This window comes from Triticum urartu, chromosome 6A, assembly GCF_056163025.1.
Source record: "Triticum urartu cultivar PI428250 chromosome 6A, HENAU_Tu73, whole genome shotgun sequence".
In the NCBI taxonomy this organism is placed as follows: Eukaryota; Viridiplantae; Streptophyta; class Magnoliopsida; order Poales; family Poaceae; genus Triticum; species Triticum urartu.
This window is the reverse complement of record NC_141878.1, coordinates 16,084,119-16,104,638: the sequence shown is the minus strand read 5'-3', so window position 1 is coordinate 16,104,638 and position 20,520 is coordinate 16,084,119. Positions and strand designations below refer to the sequence as shown.

General features: G+C 46.7%; 2 protein-coding genes across 3 annotated transcripts; one reads left to right on the top strand and one right to left on the bottom strand.

The window, feature by feature from the left end:
- The first annotated feature begins 4,421 nt into the window (after positions 1-4,421).
- Positions 4,422-11,067, top strand: LOC125513009 (uncharacterized). Of its 2 annotated transcripts, none has more exons than XM_048678057.2 (9): positions 4,422-4,704; positions 4,808-5,081; positions 5,798-6,844; positions 7,848-8,113; positions 8,214-8,340; positions 8,638-8,932; positions 9,025-9,157; positions 10,084-10,170; positions 10,761-11,067. In XM_048678057.2, exons 3-9 carry the CDS (start codon positions 5,866-5,868, stop codon positions 10,860-10,862), a joined length of 1,989 nt encoding a protein of 662 aa, XP_048534014.1. In that variant the 5' UTR covers positions 4,422-4,704; positions 4,808-5,081; positions 5,798-5,865; the 3' UTR covers positions 10,863-11,067. The 2 variants fall into 2 exon arrangements, with proteins under 2 accessions (XP_048534014.1, XP_048534013.1); XM_048678056.2 differs by having other exon boundaries at positions 4,423-4,704; positions 5,819-6,844.
- Positions 11,068-14,965: 3,898 nt separating this feature from the next.
- On the bottom strand, positions 14,966-16,434 carry LOC147963250 (transcription termination factor MTEF18, mitochondrial-like). The gene has a single exon (XM_087527857.1). It carries the CDS (start codon positions 16,284-16,286, stop codon positions 15,132-15,134), a length of 1,155 nt encoding a protein of 384 aa, XP_087383983.1. The 5' UTR covers positions 16,287-16,434; the 3' UTR covers positions 14,966-15,131.
- Positions 16,435-20,520: the final 4,086 nt, after the last annotated feature.

Below are 20,520 nucleotides of genomic sequence, written 5' to 3'. Positions count from 1 at the left end.
GAGTTGTATATGATGCGGCCAGAAGGTTTTGACGATCCAAAGGGAGCTAACAAAGTGTGCAAGCTCCAGCGATCCATTTATGGACTGGTGCAAGCCTCTCGGAGTTGGAATAAACACTTTGATAGTGTGATCAAAGCATTTGGGTTTGTATAGACTTTTGGAGAAGCCTGTATTTACAAGAAAGTGAGTGGGAGCTCTGTAGCATTTCTGATATTATATGTGGATGACATATTACTAATCGGAAATGATATAGAATTTCTGGATAGCATAAAGGGTTACTTGAATAAGAGTTTTTCAATGAAAGACCTCGGTGAAGCTGCTTACATATTGGGCATTAAGATCTATAGAGATAGATCAAAACGCTTAATTGGACTTTCACAAAGCACATACCTTGACAAAGTTTTGAAGAAATTCAAAATGGATCAGGCTAAGAAAGGATTCTTGCCTGTGTTACAAGGTGTGAAGTTGAGTAAGACTCAATGCCCGACCACTGCAGAAGATAGAGAGAAAATGAAAGATGTTCCCTATGCTTCAGCCATAGGCTCTATCATGTATGCAATGTTGTGTACCAGACCTGATGTGTGTCTTGCTATAAGTCTAGCAGGGAGGTACCAAAGTAATCCAGGAGTGGATCACTGGACAGCGGTCAAGAACATCCTAAAATACCTGAAAAGGACTAAGGATATGTTTCTCGTATATGGAGGTGACAAAGAGCTCATCGTAAATGGTTACGTTGATGCAAGCTTTGACACTGATCCGGACGATTCTAAATCGCAAACCACATACGTGTTTACATTAAACGGTGGAGCTGTCAGTTGGTGCAGTTCTAAACAAAGCGTTGTGGCGGGATCTACATGTGAAGCGGAGTACATAGCTGCTTCAGAAGCAGCAAACAAAGGAGTCTGTATGAAGGAGTTCATATCCGATCTAGGTGTCATACCTAGTGCATCGGGTCCAATGAAAATCTTTTGTGACAATACTGGTGCAATTGCCTTGGCAAAGGAATCCAGATTTCACAAGAGAACCAAGCACATCAAGAGACGCTTCAATTCCATCCGGGATCTAGTCCAGGTGGGAGACATAGAGATTTGCAAGATACATACAGATCTGAATGTTGCAGACCCATTGACTAAGCCTCTTCCACGAGCAAAACATGATCAGCACCAAAGCTCCATGGGTGTCAGAATCATTACTGTGTAATCTAGATTATTGACTCTAGTGCAAGTGGGAGACTAAAGGAAATATGCCCTAGAGGCAATAATAAAGTTATTATTTTATTTCCTTATATCATGATAAATGTTTATTATTCATGCTAGAATTGTATTAACCGGAAACATAATACTTGTGTGAATACATAGACAAACTAAATGTCACTAGTATGCCTCTACTTGACTAGCTCGTTAATCGAAGATGGTTATGTTTCCTAACCATAGACATGTGTTGTCATTTGATTAACGGGATCACATCATTAGGAGAATGATGTGATTGACATGACCCATTTCATTAGCTTAGCACCTGATCGTTTAGTATGTTGCTATTGCTTTCTTCATGACTTATACATGTTCCTATGACTATGAGATTATGCAACTCCCATTTACCGGAGGAACACTTTGTGTGCTACCAAACGTCACAATGTAACTGGGTGATTATAAAGGTGCTCTACAGGTGTCTCCAAAGGTACATGTTGGGTTGGCGTATTTCGAGATTAGGATTTGTCACTCCGATTGTCGGAGAGGTATCTCTGGGCCCTCTCGGTAATGCACATCACATAAGCCTTGCAAGCATTGTAACTAATGAGTTAGTTGCGAGATGATGTATTACGGAATGAGTAAAGAGACTTGCCGGTAACGAGATTGAACTAGGTATTGAGATACCGACGATCGAATATCGGGCAAGTAACATACCGATGACAAAGGGAACAATGTATGTTGTTATGCGGTCTGACCGATAAAGATCTTCGTAGAATATGTAGGAGCCAATATGAGCATCTAGGTTCCGCTATTGGTTATTGACCGGAGACATGTCTCGGTCATGTCTACATTGTTCTCGAACCGTAGGGTCCGCACGCTTAACGTTACGATGACAGTTTCATTATGAGTTTATATATTTTGATGTACTGAAGTTTGTTCGGAGTCCCGGATGTGATCACGGACATGACGAGGAGTCTCGAAATGGTCGAGACATAAAGATTGATATATTGGACGACTATATTCGGACACCGGAAGTGTTCCGGAGAAGTTTCGGATAAAACCGGAGTACCGGGGGGTTACCGGAACCCCCCCGGAGGTTAATGGGCCTTATGGGCCTAAAGTGGAGAAGAGGAGGGGCAGCCAGGGTAGGCCGCGCGCCCCCTCCCCCTCTAGTCTGAATTGGACAAGGAGGGGGGGCGGCGCCCCCCTTTCCTTCCTCTCCTCTCTCCCTTCCTTCCTCCTCTCCTACATGGACAAGGAAAAGGAGGGAGTCCTACTCCCGGTAGGAGTAGGACTCCTCCCTGGCGCGCCCCTCCTGGCCGGCCGCCCCTCCCCCTTGCTCCTTTATATACGGGGGCAGGGGGCACCTCTATACACACAAGTTGATCTTTGTGATCGTTCTCTTAGCCGTGTGCGGTGCCCCCCTCCACCATAATCCTCGATAATATTGTATCGGTGCTTAGGCGAAGCCCTGCGACGGTAGAACATCAAGATCGTCAGCACGCCGTCATGCTGACGGAACTCTTCCCCGACGCTTTGCTGGATCAGAGCCGGGGATTGTCATCGAGCTGAACGTGTGCCAAGAACTCGGAGGTGCCGTAGTTTCGGTGCTTGGATCGGTCGGATCGTGAAGACGTACGACTACATCAACCGTGTTGATATAACGCTTCCGCTTTCGGTCTACGAGGGTACGTGGACAACACTCTCCCCTCTCGTTGCTATGCATCACCATGATCTTGCGTGTGCGTAGGAATTTTTTTGAAATTACTACGTTCCCCAACATGCATGATGGTCCCGCGTGTTCTCAAAAAAACTCGTAAGTCTTGCCATCCTTGCAAGTTTTTTTCACCACATCAGTATGCTATTTTTTGCGTTACCTTGATTTGCCACATTTGCTACTTGAAGTTGGTCTCTCGTATATCTATCACCGATAGCCTCCTGTGTTGCAACTTGCCACAACATCCCTGCCTATGTGATTGTGTCATAACCTGCGAACAATGGCATTGTAGTACATAAGTAGAATGCCATTTTCAAGCCCACAAACATGTCAACTGTCCTTTTTTTGATCATGCATCGTACCTATGTTCGCGTACTGCTCTAGTAGTGGCAGCAATGGTCCGGCGAAAATGAGTTGATTGTACTCTATTGCATCCCAAGGGGGCGCTTGCGGCCTTCCAGAAAACCAAGGATCAGTCCCGTCTTCATGATTCATTTTTCCTGCTTCTCCTACTGTGTTTTCAGTCATTGCATGAATAAGAACGCATTACTATTCGAATAGCATTTTGTTGTTTCCACACAAAAGGAAACACGGCAATCTTATCACATTTCTTACATAAACAACCAATACAGCATGACAAACATCATAATCGTGCATTTCTGTTGATAGGGCATGCATATTCATTCTCTTTTCTACAATCTAGATGGCAACTACCATGTTGAACTGCTGGCAACAACCAACATAATACGATGGCAACTAACAACAAAGATAGGTGGCAACTAATTTTTTCCCTCCATATGTGCCGCCCAAATTGCTCTGTTCTGCCCTGATCTTAGTGAATCCTAAACATCCTTCTCGAGCACCTACTAGTAGCAACCCCAATCTAAAAGCTTATATCAGATCTAGGATAGAACATGGCAAATTTTGTGTTCGTTGGAGGGCAAAGGGGAATAAACATGAACGACCGGAATTGATGTTAGTTGTAGATCCTTGCGACACAAATCAGTGGTGTGGCCATGACACTGTGGATCCAGTCGCCATCTACGTGGGCAATCTAGAAGTGAAATTATTGGGGGCCAGGGGAAGGAGGAGGAGATAGGAGAACGACCTGTGAGCTCGTTGCCGTGTTTTTCGTCGATGGGGATAGGGGGCGCTAGAGATCTGATCTGATTGCCATGGCAACTAAAGAAGGAAGACGTTGGAGGTAGGGGAAGATTGGTCGATTCAGAGGTTGGAGACGACGGACGATGGCACTGTGGTTCGCAGGCGGAGAGGGACGACGGGCGAGAGAGGTTGTGCGGGTCACGAGGTCGCTCGCCCGGACGTGTGGGCAATTGCACCACACACCGAACGTGAGGGCTGTGGTTGGGTGCGCCCGGACGTCGTCGTGCGGACGGGGCTGTGTCGATGCCACACGAGGCGTGCGGCACACCCCCTAAATGTCTGTGTGGTGAATATCAACGTCCTTAAAAAGAAGAAGGGAGTATTCTAGTCCCTTGTAGCATAGTCAGGTGGCGGCCGGCCATAGATGTTCTAAATTACCATTCCTTTTCCCCGTTGTAGCCAAACACGCCGTCGATAGTCGTCGTCTCGGGCGAGTCAACGCCCAACCGCGTGCGCTTATCCGGCCACATGACCCACATCGCGCCCACGCCCGAAGCGCGCCGCCACCTGCCTGCCTGGTCGGCGTGCACTCGTCGCCGGCGAATCAAACCCGATGCCGCGGCCTGCAAGCCATATGCTCTTCCAGGCTGCGCGGCGCCGCCGGGCACCGGTTCCCCTCTTTGCCGCCTTGCGGTGAGTCGGATATTGATTTTTGGATCGGTTCAGAGATTTTTCCTTGATGCTTGTTTCCAAGGGATTGCCAATTTGAAAGCTGCTCTTGTATATTCTGTCCAAGCTCGCCGGCGTGCCGTTGTATGACCGGCGAGCGAGGGGAAGGGGCCGGGGCATGTGGATGTGGATGTGGATGGTGAATTGGAAAATTCTGTTTGCCCCCCACTGCGACTTTGTCACAGCCTATCTATTGCGCTGCTCCTTCCCAGTTGACTTCCTGGCGTCGTCCCCTCAAGCCCTCGGTCACCCCGCACTGCAAACAAATAGAGGGAGCACATCTCAGATCCACATGCTGTGATAAGAGGATCACGCGGCGCCTACCGAGGAGGAATTAACAGGTACCATTGCTTGACTAAGTGTAATACATATTGATTTTTGGCTCATGGGATTATTATGATCCACCATGCTTCTGCACAAAATATTTCGGGGATATGTAGGAAAAAATACATCTTGCCTCATAGATTAGTAAAATCCACATTTAGTATGCTTCGAGGGGTTTGGCTCAGGATCCTTTCCAGGTTCTGTTTGTTTGGTGGTGGCAATTTCTCATCAACAGTCTAAACACCCAAATGGCCGGCTTCTCCGAGGAGGCACGCCAGGGCAGGGGCACTAGCCACTCAGATCTTGCCGGTTCAAATCTAGATATGAATCCACAATTGCACATGTTTGAGGTATAACAATCAGAAACCCCAATTCCCTGCCTCCCAATTCGCGCCGCCTTGGTCTTTTCAGTTTCCCCTTGCCCCATCTCAGCAAGAAGGGGATTTCTTCCCTGCCATAAGAATGCTATTCCAAACTGATAGTGGTAACATTTTGCGTTCTACAATCTCTTTTTTTTTTGGTAAAATGAAACTACTTGCAATCAATCTAAGTTAAGCCAACATTACGATGTCTTTTGTTGCAGAGGTAAAATTCCCCCTCGTATAACATACTCCCTCTGTCCCAGAATATAAGAACGTTTTTGATACTATGATAGTATTGAAAACGTTCTTATATTTTGGGACGGAGGTAGTAGTATTCAACAATTAATTTCAAGTAAGCCCACTGATATTAGTTCACATTCTGACATACACAGGCAAGCCGCACCTCTCCTCGCATTACCAATTTGATCTTGGTTTGCAAATGGATTACCAAGGGAGCAATGTTAGGGATTTCCTTCATGTTAATGGACAAGTGGTGCTAGAAAGAGTGAATACCAACTATAATCTAAGATCTTTCACTCAAAAAGAGATAGAAGACATTACTGGTGGGTATAGCACTGTGCTGGGAGAAGGGGGATTTGGTAAGGTTTACAAAGGAAAATTAGATGGTCTTCGTCCAGTCGCAGTAAAGAGATACAAAAATGGAACCAAGAAAGAAGAGTTCGCCAAAGAGGTGATAGTGCATTCCCAGATAAATCACAAGAATGTTGTCAGACTGTTTGGTTGCTGCACGGAGGAAAATGCTCTTACTATTGTTATGGAGTTTGCATGCAATGGCAATCTCTACAATATCCTTCACTGCAGCAGAAGCGATGCTAATGGTTTTGTCCCCTTCCCTTTGGACAAACGTTTGGACATCGCCATTGAGTCAGCTGAAGTATTATCATGCATGCATTCAATGTATAGTCCCGTTCTTCATGGTGACATCAAACCCGCTAATATACTGCTAGATGAAAATTTTCGGCCAAAGATATCAGATTTTGGGATATCAAGGTTCCTTTCTGCTGATGAGACTCAGCATACCAGACATGTCATTGGATGCATAGGTTATATGGACCCTTTGTTCTGTCAGAGTGGGATTCTAACTTCGAAGAGTGATGTATATAGTTTTGGAGTCGTTTTGCTGGAAATCATCACCCGAAAGAAAGCCGTCGACAGGAATGTCATTCTTGCTCAGAGTTTTGTTGAATCCCTGAGAAAAGGGAAAAAGGTGAGACTAATGTTTGATGAAGAAATTGCCAACGATAAAAAGAACATCAAATTTCTTGAAGATGTCGCAAAGCTAGTAGCTGAATGCTTGAAAATGGAGGCCAAAATGCGTCCAGAAATGGTTGAGGTGGCGGACAGGCTTAGGACGATTAGAAAAGCTTACCGCCAGCGGAAGGGCAGAAATTCTACAGGTCATAAGGAGTTTGTAAAGTCTTGTATGATTAGCATGATAATTTTACAATACCAGTTCCTCTCTCCTTCAATTAATGTTAAGTTCATCTCACTAGTTGTATATATACGAGTGCAGTGATTCAGTGCCCACGCTCATCTGCACCCGGTCAGAAACAAAATCATAAAAAAAAATCAAAAATTCCGAACTTTTTTTGCATGGTAGAAAATTTGATGCGTGAGGTTTGCTCCAATTTTCAAATCATTTGGACATCTGAGAAGCTCTCGGCAAAAAAGACAAATCGGGTCAGAAACAATAAACTTTTTTACAGACCCCGAATTTGTTTTTTTTTTTTGCTGAGAGCTGCTCAGGTATCAAAATGATTTGTAAACTGGGGAGGACCTCTCGCATCAAATTATCTACCATGCAAAAAAAATTGGAATTTTTTGAATTTTTCTAGTATTTGTTTTGATTTTTTTCGTCAGGGCAGGTGCAAATGAGCCTGGGCTCAGAAGATGATTATCGTATATATACACATTTGAATTCATTTATAAATATTAACTCAATAAAGTAACTGTGTATTGTAGAAATTATTTAATAATACTGATATATAAAAATTTTCTTGTATCCCATAAATATGTTCTGTGATTCTCGTTCCTCTTGTGCTAAAAGGTGTCTTATTGGTGGTTCAATCCACAAGGTAAACCACCTAAAGTCTTATTGGTGGTTCAGTCCACATTCAGATTTGTCACTTCCCATATCCTGGTTGCTGTAATTCAGACCTTGTTTTTTCCATTATGTCAATGTAATGGAAAGGGGGATAGCCCGGTTGAAAAATAAAATCAAGATTTGTCACATAAGTAGCTTGTCGATAAATATTCATTGTGCTAAATAATAGAACTAAATAATTGAATGTTTCTTGAACAGCTTCTCATTAAATATTCATTGTGCTAAATAATAGAACTAAATAATTGAATGTTTCTTGAACAGCTTCTCATTTATTTTTCAATTTCTCCCTAATGTAGGTAGCAACTCTGGACTTATTAAAAGTGGAAAGGCACAGGATATGCTTTCCCCTACCCCTGTTACCGCTGCTACTGCCAAGAACACTGACAAAATTCCATCATATGTGGTACCGACCATTTCCATGGATGAACTGAAGAAAATAACCAGGAACTTTAGCAATGATGCTGTAATAGGGGGCTTATCCAGTGGTTGTTTCTTCGGGGTGCTGAACAATGGAAATAAATCCGCGATCAAGATACTCAGTACTGAAGAAGTTACTTTGGAGGTCCTCACCGCATTGCCTCGCCTTTTTCCCAATCCAGTTAATGCTCTTCATTTATCAGTACAACAAGGCTTACCTTGTAACTACCACCCTTCTGCTGCAGATTCCAGTGGTCTCAAGATTCAGACATGAGAATATTCTCCAGCTTCTCGGATACTGTGTTGAAGGAGACAACTTTCTTCTTGCTTATGAGTATGCATCCAGGGGATCCTTGCATGATATTCTTCATGGTGAGTTGTTACTTCCAGATTTTTGTGTGTTGACTGATATTTAGCTCAACTTGAACAAAAATACTGGGGAGCAAATAAATATAAATATCACACTCAATCCAAGGAAGGCCCTAGGGGAGAGGGGCAGTTTGTTGTGTTAATGTTCACGCTTGTGCCATATCAATCTGGGAACTCTGTGAGCCAATTTTTTTTTTGGTCAAAATGTAACAAGTATCATCAAATTGACAAACTGCTCTGAATATTGGAGAATAGTTCCTCCCGCAAAAAGCCTGATATTCTCATGGTTTATGACCACAGGTAAAAAGAATGTTACGGGGGCTGAACCAGGACTCGTTCTATCATGGACGCAACGCGTGAAGATTGCCCTGGGTGCTGCAAGTGGGCTCGAGTGCCTCCACGAGAAAACAGAACCTTGCATTATCCACAGTTGCATCAAGGCCAGCAACATATTTCTCTTTGACAGTGACGTTGCGAAGATTGGTTACCCTGGTTTTTCCAGACACCCTCACTACATAGACAATATTCTTTTGGACCGTCCAGATTGTCCTGGAGGAAAATATTATCCTCCCAGTTCCGCTTATGATGCGCCTGAGTATGCAACAAAATGTTCCACTGCTGTCAGATTCTTCTACCAGGTTAGCAAAATCATTACTCTCCTACTTATCTAATCTTTGGTTCTGTCAGGTATGCAATGTACGGAGAGTTTTCTACAATGAGTGATGTCTACAGTTTCGGGGTTGTTGTGCTGGAACTTTTGACCGGTCGGAAGGCATTTGATCCCTCACTATCCCGTGGCCAACAATGCCTCGTGACATGGGTACGTATGCACATTCATGGATATAATTTCTCAGAAGTAGTGCTCCGGTACCCTCTAAAAAACTAGAAAAAGGGTATTTTCATCCATCATCATTTAATTAAGATTTCTGGTATTAATTAGCTGGCTAATTAGGTGGTTAGATCTATTTGACCCAATCCATATTCAAAACCAATTCCATCGGCATCCCGGGACTCGTTTCTTGAAGCGGAACTCATTAGTACTAGTGCGGTCTATCCATGGCAGAACCTCCTAAGTCCTAACTGCTCTCGCCGCTGGCTGGGAAGCATCCGTCACATAGATTGGAGACTAGACAGAGAGAAATCTGATTGGATTCCAAAGGAAAACGTTTAAACACGAGATAGTATTCTTCTGTCCTTAGCTTCCCAAACATGCAACGACTCTATTTAAAAACGAAATCTTGCATGGATTAGGCTGCTCTGAGTCTCAGATCAAACTGTCGTCGTTGTGCACTGACGCACCCACACGGGGCCTGGACTTCGAGCTGGAGGTTGAATGAATCTGCTGCGCCGCAAGGACATGTTTCAAGGTAAAGATGATGCAGCCCATGTCCGTCAGCAGAGGCACAACCGGTACAGGATGGAGAGGCGGCGTGGCCTGGGATGGGGTGGAGGCTGGTATGCTGGTGCCGTTAGCCGCCGACAAGGACGGGTGAGCAAGTGGAGTAGGCGATGACGCCCGTACATATTTGTACAAATACGGCCATATTAAATGCACGACACGTACGGATTCAGATGGGTCATACGGGTTTCGATAGGTTTAGACTTGACTTAATTATTTTTAATGCCCTTAATTATGAATGTGTACGGACTGATCTCGACCGTTGATGCGTTTAGCGGGGGTGTACTGAAGCAGAAGTGTTTCTTCAGAAGATGCAGTAGAAAAACTCTAATGACATCGACATGCAGGCTCGACCAAGACTTGATGAATCCAAGGTGCACCAATGCGTGGATCCGAGACTTGGTGGAGATTTCCCTCCCAAGGCTGCCGCCAAGGTATATTCTTGAGCTCATATTCTACCATGCTCTACCGAGAAGCTAGCAGTAATATATGCAATCACTATTTAATTAGATGTACCCCCCCCCCCCCCCCCCCCCCCCAATTCTCCTCCGCCCTGCTGGAAGGATCATTAATTAGCTGGTAATAATTACTCTTCTAATCAACATTGTAATTAACCAGGGGCATTTCAGTCCCAAATTATCTTCAAATCAGTGGCCAGCATGAAAAAAATACAATTATCAAAAAGAAATGGAGGGAGTATTTGTTTACCATTCGTTTCCTTTTTCAAGAAGACAATACCTCACATTCATCTTCTTTCTTTTAATAAGATGCAAAAGCAACAAAGCCAAAACATCTTGCAAGCATACCACATGAAATGGCCAACAATGGGACCCACTCCTATCAGACTGTGCCGGAGAGAGAGAGAGAGAGAGAGAGAGAGAGAGAGAGAGAGAGAGGGAGGCGTATGCTCCATGTCTGAACTTTTTGTTGCAATTCTCAAACATGCTATGTTTCTAACCTCAAGGTACTATAGTGTAAACGTTAACAATTTCATTTCTGATTATGTACACACTCTGGCAAGCAGATGGCTGCAGTGGCAGCGCTCTGTACACAGCATGAGAAGGAACACCGGCCAAAAATAAGCATCATGGTCAAGGCTCTGAGGCCGTTGCTGGTCAGCAAGTAATCTTCCCCGCCCTGCTGAAGCATCTCGAGTGTGAGGCATCGTCTTCTCTAGCAGTGAAATAGCATGTGGTGTGATTTCCTTGTAGAATTCGAAATCATGAATTCAGAGATGTATGATTTTAAATGTCAGCGGCATATGCATATATTGTGTATATTTCCCAGCAAAGAATTTTTTTGTGTATATCATACCGCACGAGATCATGAAATTTCCCAGCTGCCACCTTTCCTAACGCTTTCTACCGGACATCGCTTCAAGTCATGCATGTGCTGTGGATGCATCAGGTTTTCCTTTTATTATGTGTTTCTTTCTCCCGGTTTCTTTCGGTTTTTTCATTCTCCTTTTTCCTACTTTTCTATCTTTTACCATTTTGTTTTTGTTTTTTCAATTTTTGAATTCATGAACAATTGTTCTAATTTGTAGACCTTTTTAAAATAAGGGATATTTTAAAAATATGGGAAGTTTTTTTGAAATCTATATTTTTCAAATTCATGAATATTTGTTGAAAATACAGAAACATTTTGAAATTCATGAACATTTTTAGTTTGGAAACCATTTTTAAAGTTCTTGAACAATTTTTTAAATGGAAAAACTTTTTTTTTCGAATTTGTGGGCATTTTGTTAATCGGGGAACCTTTTCCAAATTCATGAAAAAATCAGAAATATTTTTTAAAAAATCTGTTTTTAAAAAATAAATTCCTATGTTTTTTTCTAGTTGCCCCTTCTTTTTCGCTTCTCTGTATGGGCTGGGGGCCAATTAGGCCGACAATCCTGCAGCTGGGTTGGTTCATCACGAAGCTGGAGTCAACCATTTCATCAGTTAGATTTTCTTGCTGCTTCCTGTGCACTAGTTAGGAGCATTTCTTTACTTTTGTGAATCCCTTATTCTTGATAGAAATAAAGGTCCACATCCAAATCAATTCAAAACTGAATTTACCGACTCCCGAATTTCTGACAATGCACGCGCATGAGCCTTGCATCCTCGTACGCCATGCTCACCTTGAATAACATGAAGTCGTCAACCGGTGGAAACAAGAAAATGCAGTAATCAGCCTTCGTGATAGGCAAGATGCCATCATATAGCTTTCCTCTGCAATGCATGGTTTAGGGGTTCTCAAAAAGGATCAGAAACCAAATGTAGGGAAAACTCACATGATGGAAAACGGATAACTGCAAGGGGACTGTTCTGACTTTCCTCTGGCTGATTTGAAATATAAGATCACGATTGGTTCTTTTAGGCCAAGGATAAACTATCCGGAGGCAAGTTTGTGCAAATTACAAGTTGTCCAGTGGAGGAAGATAGTCAGCCAAATGCATTGCAAGCACAGTTATGCTGGCAACGTGACGGCAAAAGGCAAACAAAAAACGTCTTGTCATGCATGAGGTTCTCTGCACAATGGAAGCACGACCTTTCTGGATGATCAAATTCTGCACTAGATCCTCCACTGCCTCTCTGGAGGCAGTCTTCAAGAAATATGTCAACGATATAGCATGACCGACCTGTAACATGAGAGTGATCTTTCAAGACAATCACAGTGATCTATGACAGGAAATTTGAATGATAATTCAACTATGCATTCCTGAAGTATGGCTCCCATATGAGCTCTTACCTCAACTTAATGGCTGCCTGTTGAATCAAAGTAGCACTGCATAAAACTCTCAAACATTATACTGAGTCCATATTTGAGGACACTGGATTTTGCAGAGAACAATCAATAAAATATAAGATAATCCTACTGCCATCTCATAAGCTGATAGCTCAAAAGTTAAATTATAACGGTTGGGTTGTTTACTCTCTATCAAATACATAGTTCCCTCTCTACTCTTCTCTTAAATGTTCAGTACATCCATGTTTTCTTCAGGGTTCAAATTTCCACAGACTTACTATAGATAGATTCAGAAATAACTTTCACTTACTATCGATAGCTTGTTCACTTGGGCGCAAGTCAGGGAGGAAGATTCAGAGTTTCAGAGTAACCTGAATTGCCATGGTTCCAGAATTTTGCAATTATTAAGCCTATTCTGCAATTCTGGAAGCAAAGTTGGTTGTTATGTTCTTTTTCAGATATTCATTGTAACAGAATACTGTACATCAGTAACAGAAAATTAAACCGGCGATGAACCAGCCGGTTCATAGTAGAGACAGACTCAGCGCCCAAGAGAAAGAGATACAAAAGAGGAGCAATACCAAATACAGCCACCCAGAAAAGCTCCTGCCTCCATGGATTGGAAAACACTTCAGATCCCATGAGCTCTGCGCGCTGTTGCGGTGCCTCCCTTTTTCCCCTCCGTCGCCTGTACCAACATCCAACGCTTGTTAATCCAGTAGCAAATGTGAAAAATCACTCAACTGGGGTCGCAACTCGAAACAGGCCATATTCTTTTGGCCTTCCAGATCCTGCAAAGTGTCCCAGCAACTCTGACAGTCACAATCTTCCTTTCCCCGGTAGGAACCAGGAAGAGATTTAAGCCAGCCACTCACTGCAACGACAACAATCAGATGAGGTCAAAGTTGGCAACAGAAGCCAAGTGCACAACAATATATATTGAGCTGGTAAACACTATACTTCCCCTACAGTAGAAGTCCACATACACGCTCAAGTATAGAACAAGATTGATGTTACCTCTGGCTCCTCAAAGATTTCTGAATGCTTACCATAGCTTGACACTTGAATTGGGTAATAAGTTTTAGAGTTCACACATGGAGTCTGAAAGATTCAAGTTAATGTTCAGCTCTGACACAAATTCAGAGTTCAGAGTACAAATTTTGCATAATGCATACTGTTTACATGCATGTCTAACTCGCACAAACTGTTTACATCCAAGTGAAGATCCAGCAAATTGCAAAAAATGATTAAAGTACCAGATGCTAGTTTATTCACATCAATACTAGTACAATACTAGACGGATTACTTAACTTGCAAAATTCAAAAAAGAGAAAAGTAGGAGCTTCCCTGAATAAAACTTACGCCATTGTCAGGTCATACTTGTCACTGAATCTTCAGGGCATCATCAACTAACAGGGCCTTCGGAATCATGTATAGTACAGCAAAGCCATAGCCACCATGTTTTGTCGCTTTTCCTGGAAGAAGAAAAAAGCACCATCAATATCCACTTTCAGCACATTTCACCTGGAAGAAAGAAAGCACCATCCACATTCATTAAATCAGTATCCTCCTGTTGCGCAGCCACTCTTTGCTTGAGGAAACCTCCACGTCTCCTCACCTGGTGGTAAGTTGTTTCATTGATCAACCTGTTCCCCTCGCCTGCATTTCATTCATCTTGTTTCTATAATTTCAACAAGCACCACAGAAGGGACACACAGCTAGCTGATCTTCAAACCACATCTCTTGGCCAGTATAGCATGGACCACTCCTTTGCCTTACCGCACGCACACACCAGAGATCACATTTCTTCCAACTTCCACAGACTCACATCAGGAACAAACAAATGTGCACCATCCTCACAGGTTGGTTCGTAGACTGAGGCACATAGTAATTCCTATATTTGAAATTCTGCAAGATTCCAGACTACATGGAATCCCATCCGGCTTTTTTCCTTTTCCTATTCTGACTTTCCAGATAGAAATTTGCAAAAATGACGGTACATAAGACCCACTATACTACCCTAAACAAATATGCTAAGGGATAAATATGCCCTCGCGATCAATATAGATAGTGCGATTATGGAATGACAAAATTAGCTAAAAGATATAGCAGAAATTTACATGGTAATGCCATAACCCTTTTTAAGGTTACCATTTGCTTCTCCAGTACAATGACCAGGGCATTAGAATTTTCTGTTTACATAGTGATATACAAATAGGCTTTCAACAAAAATGATACTAGCCTACTACTCAACTATTCGGTTTCGAGATCAGATTCCCTAGAAAAGTATCACCCAGAAGGCCATCCAAAACTACAAGAGACAAATAAACGAAAACTGAAACAAATTACTAGTGAGAAACAGAAATACTACTCCCAGGGAAGTTTGAGACTTCATATCATCTTCATGGCCAAAATGAGAACATTCTTTCATGAAAGGCAGATGGAGGATTGCATTGAGAACACTGCAATGGCCATTTCAGAACACAAAGATACAGAGTGTGCAGAAATACTACTCATTGATACTTCAAATAAATTGGCAGGATGCCCTGATCTCACTCTTAGTTCCAATCTGTGTGTCAATATGACACAAGGAAGAACAAGTTCATAGCAGTGCGATGTTTTCTTCTCTACAGAATGACATACCAGTTTTCATACTGGTCTTGGTTCATGTAAAAGTGAATCTGGCGGGCACTTCCCCTCTACAAGCGGTGGCATAGTCTTCAGCGAGATGTGCTGCAGCTTTCTTGTGAGGGCATATGAACCTTTCCATAAATACCTTCTCACTGACCATGACTGTATTATAGAAATCCCGGTCGTGATCTAGCAATCCATTTTGCTTGAGAAACTTTACAACGTAGTATCGGGGTCTGATCCTGCCCTCCAAGCTGTACATGAGCATTGCTGGACGATAAGCAATGTATGCTGGTGCCAACCCCACCACGGAGATGAGGAACTCGGACCTGTGCTGCAGCGATTCCTTATCCCTCGTCAGCAACGTTGGAGCCTTAGAAATAGCAATGCCCACCTCAGCATCCGACCATCTGAACGTGTTCTTCATGTAGTTCACTTTGGCGGTGATCTTCTCCTGGCTGAGGAATGCGACAGCACGCAACATCGGTCTGAACATCCCAGAGTCACGTGGCACACCGATACCTTCGGCGCATGCCACCATTGCCCGGAGGCGTTCGAGGTTGGTGGAGAGCAGCCATCGCGAAGAGATGCACAGCTTGGCAATATCGCAAGCACCTAGCCCGCACTCGAGGAGGAAGGCGACGTTGGGCTTGACAATCTTGTCGAGGTCGCATCCGAGGAGATTAGGGCTGTGCTTGAGTACCCGGAGGAGGTTGTCGTAGGATCCGAAGAGGGACAGGAAGTAGGATAGCTTCGAGGCGACAGATCTGCCGCGGAATTTTTCGCCGGCGAGCGAGACGAGGCGTGCGATCTCAGGACGCGAGAGGCCGAGGCCGGTGAGCCCGACGACGACGGGGGCCAGCGTTCTCTCGACGCCGGCGCAGAGGAACTTGGGGTCCTTGGCAACGAGAGCTGCGACGTCGGCGCCCGAGAGGCCGAGGCCGGCGAGGAAGGCGAGGACGGCGTCGGGCTTGGCGGGCGATTTGAGGTGGGAGAGCTTGGCGGAGGCCTTGGCGGCCTGTGGTCGCGTGAGGCCGCAGGTGGAGACGAGGTACTCCTCCACGGCGAAGCTAGGGTTGGGGGAAACGGCGGGCGCGGCGGCGGAGATGAGGCGGCTGAGAGGGGAGATGGCGGAGGCGGAGGAAGACGAGAGGAGCTGGGAGAGGACATACTTGTGGAGGCGGAGCATGGCGTACTTCTGCTGGCGGCGGCGCGGTGGCGCCGGCGGCGAGGGAACGGCCGCGTTGGTGCGAGCGGAGAGAGAGAGAGAGTGGTGATGGTTTGCGTGGTGTGGTCTGGTTGGACCTTGATGATGACCAAATGACCCCACCCGTCAGGCCAGGCAGTGTTTCCACATCTAATAATGGGTTGGGTTTTTTGTTTTCCTATATATAAATAAAAATAACCCAGCTTTTTTCCTACTAAAAATAATTCTTGGAGTAGAAAAACTAAAAAATAATTCATTTTTTCCTCTCTTTTCTTATCACGACTTTTTAATAAAAAAAACACCACTGATCACATGTGTTGTATTCAAGGGAGAATGAGCATCGATCCGGCCACGAATTGCAAGCGAGCGATTTAATCACAATGTAAACATCCTGAACCCTCCCGCGGCATGTCGAGTGGAGCAATGAGATGAGCGAGGCGTACCCGTAGAATGGTGCGCAACGATTTTCGAAGGGTCGCTCTTCCATCGGCCCGATTCAGATTCTGGGCGCGATTGTGAATTTCATAGGTGCGATCTTGTTGCTTCGGGAACTTGCTATTTGAATCTCCGTAACCTCTAGGCAAAGAACACTACTTGCTACCTATGAAATTGTAACTTTTTAAGAGCAACTCTAGCAGACCCTGCAAAAATACGACCCGCAAAACGCGTTTGCGGGTTCACGAAAATCGCTTTTGCGGGTCAAAAACATACGCGGCCGAGCAGAATTCGTATCTAAACTTGCATAATTTGAAAAAAATACTTTCGCGGGAGAAATTGCACAAACATAGTTCATCACATACTACATTGTTCATCGCATACTATATAGTTCATCACAAACTACAAGCATAGTTATACTACATACTATGTTAAACTAGTACTGGGGGGTCGGATCTGACAGCGGCGAGGTCGCGGCAACTGGACGACGCCGTGGAGGAGCCAAACGCTCAATGCTCCTCGCCAGAGCTGCAAAGATCGACGTACTTCTCCGCCTACTCCGCACGTATGCGGCGCCACTCGTCAGCCTTCTCGTTGGCGGCGACGTTGTCGGCGACCGCCTGCCGCCACTCGAGGGCTTCGAGCTCCTCGGCGTGGCGCCGGCGGTCCTCCTCCTCGCGCACGCTCCGCTCGGCGATGGCGGCGGCGACGGCGTCGAACTCCGCGACGTAGTCCTCGGGCCTGACGACTCCGCGGCAGCGGGCTCTTCGGGCTCCTCCTTCATCGGCCGAGCGAACGGCGCCGGCGGCTCCGGCTCCTCCTCCTCGTCCGACCACTCCCTCTTCACGGGGAGGAAGCCCGCGGCGGAGGAGGAGGAGGATCCGGCGTACGAAGAACGCGCGGAGAAGAACGACGCGCGCCGGCGGTCGTACTCCACCATCTCGCAGCGGTCGAAGCTCGCCGGCGGCGAAAGCCCGCGGTTGGTCCACTTCCGCGCGCCGCGCTTCCTCGCGCCGTCGGACCGGACGCGCCGCTCGCGCTCCTGGTCCCTCTCACGGTCGGATCTGCTGCCGGAACCGCGTCCGGAGCTCCACATTCGCCCCCACATGACGGCTGGAGGCGGGGCGGAGGGTCGCCGGCGGCGAGAAATTGGGAGAGGAGAAAGGGGAATCGGGTGGCTCGCGCGGCGGGGGGATAGGGTTTGGACCCGCAAAAGGGCCGCGGAACCGCACTTATAGTGCTCGAGGCGTGCGGTTTGCGGGCTGTGGCAAAAAAAATTGCGGGCCGGGCGAGTATGCGGGCTCTGTTCTGGCCGCAAAATTGGCCCGAGCCCGCATACTCGCCGAAATTTTTGCTGGCTGGGCGTTTTGCGGGGTCTGCTAGAGTTGCTCTAACCCAAGTGAAATTGGTGAAGTCTGCTTCTTCTCTCTAATGGCAGCCGAAACAATTTTCATCAGTAATGATGTGCTAAGTCCAAGTGATCCAGAAACAACTTTCACCTACTATAGATAGCTTGGGCGGAGAATAGACCTCTCCCTCGCGTCGTCTCCCTCGTGAGGCGACCCGAGGGCCCCCAGATCCCAGCGCCGCCAGGCCGGCCCTCCGCTGCTCCCCTGCCGCCGGCCCCTGCCACGGTGGCGGCAGGCCCCATTCCTCTAAGGGGAGGGGGATCTCCGGCCGTAGCGTTGAGCAAGGTGGAGCTTGAGCCTCGAGGCGGCGGCCTCGGTCTGCGTGGCGACGGCGGCCGCTGCGGCCGCTCGGGCGGCATGGTGGTCGGGCCTGGGCACGGTGCTGCTGCCGCGCCGGGTGCTCACGGTGGAGGATGGGGGTGGCTCTTCTTTGGTCTGCTCGGCGGCCGGCGGCGTCGTCCCGGTGGCCTGGGGCGCAGGTCCGGTGGGTGGCTCCTCCGGCAGCGTCTTCAGGCCTGGCATGGAGCGGATCCGGCGGTCAAGGACCGGCTCGTGTGGCGGCGCACGGGGCCCCTCCCTCGGCTCTCAGATCTGGCCGACCTCGATGGGGCGGGGTGGCAGCCCCCCCCCCCCCCCCCCGTCCTCTGCTCGCAGGCCTACGGCTGCGGTGCGGTGGTGCTCCTCGACTTCGTCGGCGGCAAGGTGCGGTGCTCCTGAGGCGGTGGTGCTGCTCAATGGCGGCTGAGCAGGATCTGGCCTGCGGTGGTCCGGATTTGGTCACGTGCGGCGGCGGGCTGCAGTGATCCTTGCTCTGTGGTGGTGCAGGGACCAACGATTCGTAGTCTACCGGTGCTCCTCGGAGGTGGTCTGCTCACTTGGGCGAAAGCCACTGCTCCTGCCGGAGCCAGCGATGGTGACGCCCGCGGGTGCCGCTTATCTCCTTGGAGGCATCGCTGTCATGGTGACTTCCCCTTCGAGGCTCCTGGGGAAACCCATGTTCTTGGTCCGTCCGGAACGGCCGATGGCGGCGCTATTCGCGTCGCATTCCTTCCTGAAGGCATCAACTTGGTGGATTGTGTGGTGGCTGCTCACTGCGGGTTGGACAGTGGTGGTGGCGCGGCCGGCTTCTGCTGGTGTGCTTGGAGAAGCGATCCGGATGTAGACTCGGCTCCTTGATGCCCTTCGGCTTCGCCGGCGGTGCCGCTGTTGTGATGTAGACTCGACAGTGTGTGACTCTTCGTCCGGGTGTGGACTCGGTTGCTCGTTGCCTTTCGGCTGCACCAATAGCCTTGAGGCATCATGGATGATCTCGATTGATTGGAGCTCTTCGTCTACGATGATGGTGTTCTCGTGTGGCTCAGGTTGGTAATGGTTGCTCAAGACCCTCTCATGGTTACCTTGTGTTGCGGCGAGCTTGGTGCTCTTGGTGTTGTCTCGACTCATCTTTGCACAAGGATGGCGCAAGATGCCTCTCAAACTGCTATTCGTTCCATTCTTTCTATGGTGGAGCTCCAGTCAAGATTCGTGTCTGGGATGACACTCGTTGATTGTGGATGCTCCTGAGTTGTGCCATGGGGCCGGTATGCCCGCCGATGCGTTCGGCTGTTTGCAAAGTCATGGTATTGTGATCTCTCGACGACACCTCACATCTACTTGTGTCTCTTATGGTGATGGTCTGCCAGCTAGGCCGTGCCTTTAGGGTTTTCGGCCCGGTTTCCCTTATAAACGAGGTCAATTTGTTAAGGTTTTCGATCCGGTTTTCCTTATAAACTAGATCACCACTCTGGCTTTTTGGCCACTTTAAGTAATATATTCAATTTGTAGTAATGCAATGTTTCCTCATACCAAATGATTTCGACAATTAAATCTGAAGTGATGGGTATCAGTATCTACAAACAACAGGTTCTTGGCCTGAGTCAAGTTTGATCTTCGAGCAGCTATCTAAAAGCTGGATTGATACTTTTTTTTAATGTACAAACAAAAGGCGTATGCAGCAGCTCCATCCAGGACACATGTACCATCCAGGGGAAATACCTTCAGGCCTCGCCCGGTTCAATCTCTGCCATCTTCAAGACATCATCCATCCGTTTAATCCCTGTCAAAGCCGGGCTCTGCAACCAACACCCACCTTTGGACTGCAAGCAATAAAACATCCTGTTATTACATGGGCAGACCCACAGATTCGCATGATAGTGCACCGAGAGCTCTTGGGATCACACAGGACCAGGAAATGTGAATACCACATTCTCCACATCTCAAAAAAAGAAAGAAAAAAGCATCTTCTCCCAGACTCACAAGTCCTAACAGGAAATGTATGCATCTTCGCCGCCAGCGCATGTGAGATGATGTTGCTGCTTGATAAGGTCCGTACC

What these genes read in the sequence shown, in the direction of transcription:
- LOC125513009 (XM_048678057.2), top strand. Translation starts at nt 5,866, where the DNA reads ATGGATTACCAAGGGAGCAATGTTAGGGATTTCCTTCATGTTAATGGA. An exon ending in TCCGCTTATGATGCGCCTGA is followed by an intron (nt 8,933 to 9,024) that starts GTATGCAACAAA and finishes TGGTTCTGTCAG; the next exon opens with GTATGCAATGTACGGAGAGT. An exon ending in CTCCCAAGGCTGCCGCCAAG is followed by an intron (nt 10,171 to 10,760) that starts GTATATTCTTGA and finishes TCTGGCAAGCAG; the next exon opens with ATGGCTGCAGTGGCAGCGCT.
- LOC147963250 (XM_087527857.1), bottom strand. Translation starts at nt 16,286, where the DNA reads ATGCTCCGCCTCCACAAGTATGTCCTCTCCCAGCTCCTCTCGTCTTCC.